At 49.0% G+C, this 11,719-nt stretch overlaps 1 protein-coding gene across 1 annotated transcript; it reads right to left on the bottom strand.

The window, feature by feature from the left end:
• Positions 1-10,541: 10,541 nt before the first annotated feature.
• Positions 10,542-11,273, bottom strand: NEUROG1 (neurogenin 1). Its single transcript, XM_039242247.1, has one exon. It carries the CDS (start codon positions 11,271-11,273, stop codon positions 10,542-10,544), a length of 732 nt encoding a protein of 243 aa, XP_039098178.1.
• Between the last annotated feature and the right edge of the window lie 446 nt (positions 11,274-11,719).

Here is an 11,719-nt window from a genome sequence, read left to right as displayed (position 1 = left end):
TTGACTGTCTCTCCCACGAGTCAGTAAACCCCATGAAAGCAGGGATCCTGTCTGTCTCAATTTCCCAAATCCTAGAACAGAGCCAGGCACACAGTGGGCACTCAATAATTATTTATTGAATAGCTGAGTGGAACCTTTGCTTAAGGAGCACTTACAAAGAGTTTCCAAGGAGATACTGTGGCATTCAGAAAATTTGAGTGAGGGGGCACCTGGGTGGCTCAGTCTTTTAAGTGTCCAATTCTTGATGTCTGCTGGGGTCATGATCTCTCAGTTCATGAGATCGAGTCCTGCATCAGGTTCTGTGCTGACAGTGCAGAGACTGCTTGGGATTCTTTCTCTCTCTGCCCCTCCCTGCTCATGCTCTCTCTCAAAATAAATTAAAAAACATTAAAAAGAGAAAGAAAATTGGAGCCAGATACACAGTCGATCCTTAGTAAATACTAGTGTTGATGTGATTATTTTGCAGATCAGTGGTCAGCCTGGGGAGAAGAGACTCACACTCCAGGCTATTTCCTTGCAGCATTATCTCTCTGGTAGTGGCAGCCTGTGGCTTCCAAAAAATGTTGTTAGAATATTTGTGATGCAGTGGCCTGTATGCAAGGAGGGCTCATTATATGCATTCATTCATTTGGCCGGGTCTTGCATTGTACTATCAAGAACTCTGAGTTTGACTGTATCCTACTTGCAAGCTAACAGCTTAGCCTGCTTTAGTTTCACACGAGTAGAAGATATGAGACTCTTGGGTCAGAGGCAAAGGATTGTTTCTTACTCACAGCATTAGCAGTAACCAGAGTATTATCATCTTTGTGATGGTTTCCCAAGCTCTGATTTCCAAAGGGTGACACGAAGAGGGCCAGCTGACATCTCCACACACAATGAGTTACAGGAGAGGAACCCTGACTTTCGGGAACCTGATTCTCTTATACTGGACAGTCTCCCTTTGCCCCACATGGAGACACTAACTCTGTCTTCCAAGGGTATGCGATATATACAGATATCTTTGAAAAGGTAATCTGGATTGAAGAGTGCCTCACCTCACAAGATGTGTAGAAATGCTTGAGACTCATGGAGCATTGTGTCAAATTAAGAAGCATGGTAGGCCCTCAAATTTTTTTGGGTGAAGGCAGGAATGAATAGCAAGTATTGGACGCAGCACTACACAGTCAAGTTAGACATGGCTTCTGTTATCAGTGGCTTGTGTCTTCCTACTAGGGAAATAAATGGTAAGGCAGTACATGGGTGAAGCATTTGTGCTCTGGGCTCAGATGCCTGGATTTAAATCCTGCCACCATCACTCATTAGCCTTGCAGCCCTGCTATCCGATTCCTCATCTCTAAAATGGAGGTTAACAGGGGTGCCTGGGTGGCTCAGTTGGTTAAGGGTCCGACTTCAGCTCTGGTCATGATCTCACGGTTCGTGGGTTTGAGCCCCGCGTAGGGCTCTGTGCTGACAGCTCAGAGCCTGGATCCTGTTTCAGATTCTGTATCCCCCCCTCTCTCTGACCCTACCCTGCTCACGCTGTCTCTCTCTCTCTCTCCCTCTCTCTCTCTCTCTCTCTCTCTCAGAAATAAATAAAACATTAAAAAATTTAAATGGAGGTAACAGAGCTATTGTAATTAGAGAAAACCCCAGTGCAATCGTAAAGCACTTGGCTCAGTGCTGAACCTGTGGTAAGTATCCAAGTAAGTGTTAGTTACTAGGCTGAACCGTATGAAAGTGCCATTTCTGTAGTTCAGATCCCGGCAATTTTATATGGTTCCACCTAATCATATCATTTTTGTGATTCATCTTTTGCTTGGTTCCAATTCCTGATGTATAAATGGCTGTGAAAAGCAGAGGTGTGCCCAGCATCAGGTGAGGTGAGCCTGGAGAGGCAGAAAAGTATCTGGGAAAAAGAAATGGGCCTAGAACCAGATGCGGCTCTGAGCCCCACCTTCTCCTCTCATTAACCCCGTGACCTTGGGTGAACCACTTAACCTCTGAGCCCCTTGTCTCATCTGTGCAATAGATACAATAATCCCTTCTACCTCACTAGACAGCGTGAGGCTAATATCAGATGATGGATGTGAAATTACTTTGTAAACTGGCAGGCACTGTACTTATACTCAATATGAAGAGTTCTTAAAGGCTGTGAGATTTGCATCTGGCTTCAACCAGACCGTCACTAGGTATAATTTAATATCCCTCCTAAGTCCTCTAATCACAGTTTTACATTTGAAGTATGGCATCGGCCCCTAAACTCAGATTGCTGCATTAGAATCAAGTTACACTAGTCAGGTTTGTATCTAAGGCCCACAGCCTTCAAGCACCATAGAGACCATCTGGTGACCAAAGAAAGAGATCATCTCATTACAAAGGATAATTGGCTTGCAGCGAAATCAGTCAATAGCTGACATTTATCAAGCTCTTTTAATGAGCCAGGCACAGTTTTAGCTGTTTATGTGAATTACTTCTCCCTGAAACCTTGAAACATTCTATGATAGAGACTGGTGATGTTCTTACTCCCCATTTTACAGATGAGGAGACTGAGGCGAAAAGAGATGAGCAATTAGGAATTGGCAGAACTGGAAGGATGAGTTACATTGCCTGAGCACCCTCAAGAATAGTCAGAGGCACCCATTTCCAGTACGTTTGCCCCATTAGGGGGAGGCCGGAGGGACATCTCTCTTGGGTAGCAGTAGTCACTCAGCTGCCACTGGTATATGGGAAGCCTCCCCCCACCCCCGTCCCACAGCCAGCCTGGGCAAGCCAAGTCCGCTGGGCACTTGCAGGGGGTTAGAATGGTTCCTCACTCCATTTTGCTGCCAGCCTGCCGATGCCTGGCTGAAGAAGTGAGTGAGGACTTCGGCTTTTACTTCCTCACTTGGGTGGGGACTCTGTGTGGTGTGAAAACTAAGGCTCACCTTGCAGGGTTTCCCATTTGTTTTGAGCCTGTGCTGTCTCTGGAAGAAGCTTGCTTCTAGCTCCTTGGGACTAAAGCCTTTGCTCAGAATCAGCAAGTGGGATGAGCTCACGGTGATGCCAGACAGTTAGGGTAAGCCTCAGTTTACACAGGTGCACAATGATATGGTGGCTTAAGGAACAAAACTGAATTCTCATTCACTGAACAGTCCAAGGGGGCCATTCTAGGTGGCCAGGTGGCTCTGCTTCTTGCCGTCATTCAAGGGTGCAGGGTCGTCTGAATGACTCTACCATTCCTTAGGGCAGAGCTCCTTAAAGTGGTGAAGGGCTCCTTTTCTTTTCTGTTCTTTTCTTGTCTTTTGTCTTTTCCCTTCCCTTCCTTTCCCTTCCCTTCCCTTCCTTTCCTTTCCTTTCCTTTCCTTTCCTTTCCTTTCCTTTCCTTTCCTTTCCTTTCCTTTCCTTCCCTTCTCTTCCCTTCCCTTCCCTTCCCTTCTCTTCCCTCCCTCTTTCTTTCTTTCTTTCTTTCTTTCTTTCTTTCTTTCTTTCTTCCTTCCTTCCTTCCTTCCTTCCTTCCTTCCTTCCTTCCTTCCTTCCTTCCTTTCACTCTTTCTTAACATTTTCAATCCATTTCTGAGCAGCATTTTTGTAAAAAAAAAAAAAAAATCAAAATGTGGAACAATGGAGGGGGGAAACCCCCAAAGACAGACAAAATACAAGCTTAAAATATTTTATGATTTGATATAACAGGCTTAAATTGATATAAAATGAAATCTAGAATAACTACTAAATATACCTTTTCCCATTTCTATATGTATCTCATCAAGGACTAGTGCGGAAAACCCTTTGAGTGGCATTGGTCTGGGTATCGTCAAGGTCCGCACGGCTGAAGCTAGGCGGCATCGTGTCCAGGTGATAGTCATGGAAGGACCTCCATCTCGCTCCATGATCATTTACTTTTTTGTATTTTCAGTCTTAATGAGATATAATTTACATGTAATAAAATTCACTCTTTGAAGATGCATGAGCACTGGCAAACTGTGTAACTATCATCATAATCATGATATAGAATATTTCTATCACCCCAAAAAAGATTTCTGGGGCTCCATTTTTAATTAATCTTCTCCCCCCACGTGCCCCTGGAAATCACTAATCAAATTTCTATTCCTATAGTTTTGTTTTTTTCCGAATGCTGTGTAAACGGAATCATACAATAAGTAGCTTTTAAGTCCGGTGCCCACACCCCCACTCACCTAGCATTAGGATTTTGAGACTCATTTATGTTCTTGTATATGTCAATAAACTACTTTCAGTTGGATAAGCAACAGTTTCTTTATCCCTTTTCCTGTGGATGGTCACCTGGGCTCTTTTTAGTTTTTAGAGAGTATAAATAAAGTTAATATAAACATTTGGATAAAGGCTTTTGTGTGAACAAAATGTTTCATTTCTCTTTAGTCGATACCTACAAGTGGGATAGGTGAGTCCTACAGTAAATGTATAACTTTATAATGAATTGCCAGACTGTTTCAAAGTGGTTTTGCCTGCATTTAGCTTTTAGATTTTATTCATATTTAGATTTTATTAATATTTTAGCCAATAGCTTCCCTCGTTATATGGCAGCCACTTGTCTCTCCCACGCTTGGCCCAAGGTGAAACAGTCCTTACGCTCTGCCTCTCCTTGGAGGAGCTCTCTCTTCCTGTAATTCACCTTATTTAAATGGCTTGTGACCTTCCATCTTTGATTAGCTGACAAAAAAGTCATGATTCTGTAGGTTCTATGACTTTTTATTATTTTTTTAGACTGGGAGTGGTGTTCTTTACAGCTTGCTATGCTTGATACAAAAGCGCAAATTTCTGCCATCATCGTAAAAGTATCGATCTAGAAGCGGCTTGCAACATTTCCGCTCATGATCCAGTTCAAAGACCCAGCACATGGTCACGCTTAACTGCAAAGAAGTCTGGGAAATGTAGGATCGTCATGGGCCCAGAAAGAAGAGGAGCATGGGCTTGGGTGAATAACCACGTTTCTGTCACCAGGCTCCAAACAAGGGAAATAGAACATAATTCTGGACTTGTGCCAGGTGCACACACAGTAGGTACCCAGGGTGTGTTGAGGGTGAGGTTAACCTAAGAGATCCAAGCAGAATAGTGTTCAGGGATAAGTGCAGTTCTTCAGGTAGATCAAGGATCAAATTTGAGGTGACAAGGCAGCCGCGACCTTTTGCTTGTGTCTCAGTGACGTGAGACCACCTTGGTGCACGCTGGGTGCACCTTGTCCTTTCCTATCAAGGCTGGAGAAAGCCTTGCTGCTCAGTGGCACAGCGGGCTTCGCCTGAACAAGAGAATGACTTCAGCAGGCAACCGGGACTGGCGTCGAATTGCTGCCAGAAAGGACCGCAGAAGCTCAGCCGCGTGAGACCCTAACATCCGGTTTTTGCATCCTGCCCTCCAAGTTGCCTGGCTCCCAGATACCAGCCTGGCAGGCAGCAGGGAAGCTCCGTGCAGGAGTGCTGGAGCTAGGTGTTTGTTCCGAGCTAGCCCCCGGAAGTGACGGCCCCGAAAGTGACATGCACCTGGGGCTTGGGCTTGTGGGTTATACAGGCATGCAGTGCGAGCTGGCAAGAGCACCCTCCAGGCTCCAGTCTTCACCATTAGGCTCTTAGGTGCAGAGCTTTAGTGCCTCAATTCCCTGTGTGGCCTGGATTGGAGCAATCCCAGAAATATTTTCTAAAAGAACTGCAGGACTTGGTAAGATGGATGGGGACTTTGTAGCCAGATGCCAAAGAATGATGAAGAAACTGATTTTTCACACGTGAGGATGCCCCCAGGTTCTGAGCCCTGCTGTTTTTGCAAACTGAAAACAGTGACGCCCCAGGTGCTCGCCACAAAGTCAGGGGCACGGGAGGCGGGAGGGGAGCTCCACGCCCCGCTGTGCAACCTGGCACAGAGCTCGTGCACCGGGTGGAGGGAGAGGAGTGGGCTGCTCCTCACTTTGCCACAGGCCCTTCACGGCAGCTGCGGCCCTATCTGTTGCTTGGTGAAGTTTACCTTGGATCATTCTGGGCCCTTCAACATGTGGCACGTGATGCTTCCCTTTGCATTCCCTCTGAGACAATCTAACAAGCAGTAGGCTCACTAGAGCGGGATTGCCTAGGCTCAAACCCCAGCTTCACGACCGCGTGCTCTCAGGAAAGTTCTTTGACTTCTCTGTACCTCAGTTCCCTCATCTGAAAAAGGGAGATAATGATATTATTGACTTCACGAGTTGTGAGAATTAAATAGATTAGTAGGAGTAGTGTGTTCAGAAAGGACCTGGAACAGAGAATTAAGCACTACAGAAGCGGGAGCCCGGATGTTGACGTCAATGGTGATGATTTTGTTGAGCACGTTGCCCATGACATCAGGAGCCCCCTTTCCCTACTCCATTGTGAATTTTCTCTGGGACATTTTTCCTTACCCCAAGCCCGGAGCAAGTTACGGCTGTTTTGAGCAGCAATCTGTCTTTGATGTTATGAACACTACAACTCATGTGCCCATCTTTGCTTTGGGTGCTAAATGAGGAGTTTCAGCAAAATTAACCACATGCAGAGAGAGCTTTGGGGGGATGGGTTCTAGGTGTTCATTGGTCCTGATCCAAGTCCTTGAAGGCATCCTGGATTTCTCTCTTTCTTTCATGACCCCAAACAGATCCCACCTTGGCTTCTTCACAAGTGGTCCTGCTTCTGATGGCTCTTCGCCCCTTCTACCACTGTAAGTCTTTCTTTGGGACCAACCTGTAGAGGCTTAGTTGGGTCCCTGCCTCTGTCCTGGTCCCTGAAGCCTACCATCCCTATAACAACCAGTGTGGCTTTTAAAAATATAAATCAGTTCATTTAAGAAGAAAAGTGGGGGCAGGAGGGGTGCCTAGGTGGCTCCGTCATTAAGCTCCAACTCTTGGTTTTGGCTCAGGTCATGATCTGGCAGTTTGTGAGTTCGAGTCCCGCATCGGGCTCTGCGCTGACAGTGTGGAGCCTGCTTGGGATTCTCTCTCTCCGTCCTTCCCCTGCTCATGCTCTTTCTCTCTGTCTCTCAAAATAAATAAATAAACTTAAAATATATATGTCAGTTCACATCTCTCCTCTGCTTTCAACCTTTCAATTACCTTGAAAAACAATCAAGATTTGCACTGCCCCTCATCTGTCTCCATCCTTGCCCCCCCAGGCCACCATGCCCTGTGTGCCTGTCACATCAGCCTCCTTGTCATCCCTCCCTACACCATGAACAGCCAGGGCTCTCTCCTTGTGGTGTCTCCTCCCTGGCACCCCTCCGTCCAGATAATGCCATGGCTTGTTTCTTTCCTCTCTCACCTGAGCCCCCCTCAGATGTCATCTCACTAGAAGCCCTTCCCTGACCATCTTTTCTAAAAGAGCAGCCTCCCTTTAAGCCTGGCATTCCATACTCCCCTTGTTTTACTTGATTTTGTGTTCTCCTCAGCAGCTGCCACAGTCTCTCATGAATTTATTTTGTCTTTCCCTGTGAGACTCTAAACTTTCCGTAAGCTTGTTTTGGGGCGTCCTGGTCACTATGGCGCCTAGAATGGTGCTCAGCACACAGCAGGGGATTCACAAGGAGTTATTAAAGGTAAGGGTGAAATCCCGCATTTCCTGAGCATCCCAGTCTTTCCTGGCCTGGTTTCCTGAAAGCTTGGATCCAGGACAGAAGTAAATAGAGAGATCAAGAGAGAGAGTAAATTAGCCTGTCTAGGTGCCTTCTGATTCTTCAGTGGAAGATTCTTTTGAAGAAGTGAAACATGGCTGTCAGCAGGAAGTCCTGTGATCTATACTTGATTGGAATATTTTAGTAACCTCTGGCCTGTCTTCACAGATGCCAGTGGAGAGATGAGAGTTTGCTGCAGGAACAAAGAGGCCCCTGAGCTGGGGATAAGCATTTTAAATCACTTTCCTTCTTTTCTCTTATTTGAGAGTTCCAAGGGCTGAACATAGGTGCTTTCTTCTTTGGAAGAACAGCATTAACTGGCAAGGGTGAAGGTAACTCCCTCCCACCCCTACCCCAGAAATTGATGTTGCAGAAGATGCTCCTTTAGGTGGAAGGTGCTCTGGGACCACAGCAAATTTGGGAATACAGTTTGCTCTTCTCCAGTCTGGGGCGTAGTGATGTTTCCCATTTTCGGTGCTGACTGTGTATAGTTATAGGAGACAAAGGTCCTACTGTAGCTGTGAGCTCCAGGATGCCTGGGGGATTTCAGGGTGTTTGCTGCTAGTTTTCCCAAGGATTTTGGACAATGATAAACATAATCAGCTGTTCTCCTCTGGCCCAGCTACGTGCTCCTGCACCATGTCTGAGCAGAGTCCCCTGCCCGGCTGGCAGTCCTGGCCTGAAAGGGAGCCACTTCCGAACATCCTAGGCACAGGAAAGCAGAAAATCTGATGCAGACCGTTTGTGTCTTTTGCTATAGGAAAATGCAAAGCTAGTAGAGTGAATTAATTCCGAGACAGACAATGGAGTGGGGCCCCAGGCAGGGTCATTCAAGAGACACAACTTCTTCCTTGAAGCTTGCAGCAGAAACAACTCCATTCTGAGCCCTCACAACCTCTGAAGCTTTTCTGGGAGGATTCTTTGTCTGCTCTGAGGGCAGTTAGAGAAGGCATCCAACTTTCCAGAACCTTCGGTAGAGGAGTCCTTTTTATCTGAAAGAGGGCTCCTTGCCTGTGGCGGGGCTTAGCAACGCCTGCTGGAGACCCAGCACAGGAGTCTGTGGAACCAACTCATCAGGATGTATGAGGAGGGTAAACATTTGCACAAGCGGAAAATGCTATTAGTGGCTTTACTTTTGGCCCTCTGCTTCTATTCACCTCCTAAACAGGTACGATTTCTTTAGCACGAGAGCATACTATTCTCCTGAACCCACTTCTGCCTCCCGCCTCTAAATAATTCAATTCATGAAAAGGGGCAACTCAGTGGGGGGAAAAATTGATCTTCACGTGCCGTAACTTGTAAGCAGGGGCAACAGGCAACAAGGTCATTTTAAGAAGTATCTCTTGTAATCGTCCACATTCTGAAATTTAAAACAAAACTGCCAGTGGTCAACGCTGTTAGCTCCTTGTCAGACAACGGACAAACACGCTTCAGTCAGGAAAATCCCCCCTGGGTTTGGGCGGCTGACTTCTCTGGCAGCAAAAGAAAGCTTTGGCTGTTGCCCTTAAAGACTGGTTGAGCAAACCAGGACTGACCCACTGAAAGTCTCCCACCCACTCCCCCTCTCACTGTAGGCACAGCCTGTGGGGGGGGGTATATGCGTGTGGGAGGGTGTGCAGGCACCCTAACTCACAATTTTAGGCAGGTGCACACGCCATCCAGGCGTACCACACCAGGGTAATTCATCCCACACCTCACAGCCAGGGTGATCCTAGCCTCAATGGACAACAATTTGGAGGCATTGTTTACAAATCAATTTCTCCCTCTAAATAGGCTGTTATAAGAGTGGACCCTTCTGCTGGCCCAGCCTGGGCCCACCTGTCACTGGGACTTCCTAGCCAGTGGTCACACTGTATTGATCTTTTTAATCCCCTCTCTTTGAAACACAGAGCCAGCTGATGTGGAGTTCCTCAAAAGAAAGAGTCTCCCACCGCCCCTACCTCTACAGGTAGCTGCATATCCGGGGCTAATTCCCCACTAAAAAGTCTTAATTGGCTTACGGGAAGCCTGAAAGATCTCCCTTGTGCTTATAAGGTGAAAGGAAATGATGTATCCCAAATGCCCTGGTCGTCTTTATCCAGTTCTCGGTAGAAATCAGGTGCATTATATTTTTTAAATTGTTTTTGAAAAGGGATTGGAGAGTTTGGAGGTGAGTGAGGATAGTGTTTCACTTTAGTGGTTGAGCCGCCAGGGGAAGAGAAGAAAGCCTCAGAGAGACACCGACATGAGGCGAGAAACTTGGTGACTTTTTTTTTTTACTTAGTTTTTATTTACACGAAATATCTGCAGTACAAAAATGTAAACTTTGATACCTCATAATAATAGAATAAACTCTTTATGTACAAAAATACATTTTCATATGAAAGAAGCATCTTGAATAAATTAAAGTACTTTCCAGCCCGGTGCCTGAATAGCTACGCAAGTCTGGGTTCTTCCTGGCGCAAGCCTGCAGTGGTGGGGGTCGGGATCCATAATGCATGAAGTCCACTCCTTGTCTCTCCTTTTTAAGCCTTTTCATTGTATTGTCAGCCGGCTCAAACCGAATTTTCATGCTCGTTTTTCTTCATTAGAGTTCTACAAATTGTAAAATTGACTTTTCACCTCGTCTTCAGGGGCTGAGCTGTCCCTTTTCTAAATCACACTGAAGTGGTGGCTGGGGTCAGCTCTGAGCCAGCCACAAAGGAGGTTTTGTGGAGTTCAGAAAGTGCAAAAGGAAAGGCCGTCTAGGGGTGGGCAGGAGGGGCCGAGGGCTGAGGGCTGGAGAAACAGACCAAGGGGCAGCCACGGCGAGGGTGCAGCGACCTAACAAGCGGCTCAGGTATCCCCCACCCCTTTAAAGCTCCCGCTTCCTCCCTCCGCCCAGACTGAGGGTCCTGAGGCTGCAGCTGGGGCTCCAGCTACTGCCTGTTGCTTGAGGGAGGGGGAAGGTAACGGTGTCCCTAAAGGGCCTAGTGGTAAGGGATGAAACAGGGCGTCGGGTGGAGCAAGTCTTTGGGCAGCCCGGGGAAGGAGAAAAGGGGGTCGCTGGGGCCGCCGTAGGCGAAGTCTTCCGAGGCAGCGGGGCTACTGGGGTCAGAGAGTGGCGAGGCCGCGGCGGCGCAGGGAGAGGCGGCGGCACCCGAGCCCCAGGACTCGGCGTCGCTGGAGGGGCTGGGGGGCCCAGGCAGGCAGGGGGCGCACTGCGGCGGCAGGAGGCGCTCCCGGGCACCGCTCCCGGGCAGTCCTTGGTCGGCCAGGCGCAGAGTCTCAGCCAGAGCCCAGATGTAGTTATACGCGAAGCGCAGCGTCTCGATCTTGGTGAGCTTGGTGTCGTCGGGGAAGGAGGGCAGCACGCTGCGCAGCGCGTCCAGAGCAGCGTTCAAATTGTGCATGCGGTTGCGCTCGCGGTCATTGGCCTTGACACGCCGGCTCCTGCGCAGAGAGTGCAGCAGCGCCTCGGAGCGCACACGCGCGCGGCCCCTGCGCCGCCGCCGTTCCTGCTCGTCGTCCTGCACCCGGGGAGTATCGGACGCCGCAGGAACCCCGGGAGCGCCCCTGCGCACTGGCACGGGCGTCCCTGAGGAGGAAGCTGGCGGTTGGAGCCTGGCACAGTCCTCCTCGTCGGTGAGGAAGCCAGAGAGGTCGCTGCTGCTACTGGCGCAGTCGAGGTCCGAGAGACATTTCTCCAGAGGGGCTGGCATTGTTGCGTGGCGCAGGGCCGACGGGCAGGTAAGAGGGCGCCTGGAGGTCGGGAGCCCGGGCTGAGGGTATGGCCGCCGGGGCGCACTTACGTTCCAAAGGGCCCGGGCCTGCCCTGTGGCCGCTGCGGGCGCGAAGGCCGGGAGAGGTGCTGGGGCGGACCTGGAGCTGGGTTTCACCTCCTCGCCTCGTCTGCTGCCTCCGAGTGATCTCGCCCGCGAGCAGATCAGCTCGTGTGAGTACCGAGTGTGGCACACGACCGGCCTCAGGACCCCTTAAGTACCCGCCCCAACAATGGACGCCCCCCTCCCTTGCCACCTCCGCCCCCGCGGCAGCCCCCGTGAATGGAGCGAGGCGGCAGGTCAGCCCCGTGCGGCGCCCGGGTATTTGCATAATTTATGCTCGCGGGGGGCCGCCCCGGCCCCTCCCCCCTCCCGGAGCGTGCCCG

Source organism: Hyaena hyaena, unplaced genomic scaffold (genome assembly GCF_003009895.1).
Source record: "Hyaena hyaena isolate Hyena2069 unplaced genomic scaffold, ASM300989v1 scaffold_214, whole genome shotgun sequence".
Taxonomy (NCBI): Eukaryota; Metazoa; Chordata; class Mammalia; order Carnivora; family Hyaenidae; genus Hyaena; species Hyaena hyaena.
Note: the sequence above shows the minus strand (reverse complement) of the source record. Positions and strands in the feature narration are given on the sequence as shown.

Coding starts and splice junctions, on each gene's coding strand:
- NEUROG1 (XM_039242247.1), bottom strand. CDS start 11,273: ATGCCAGCCCCTCTGGAGAAATGTCTCTCGGACCTCGACTGCGCCAGT.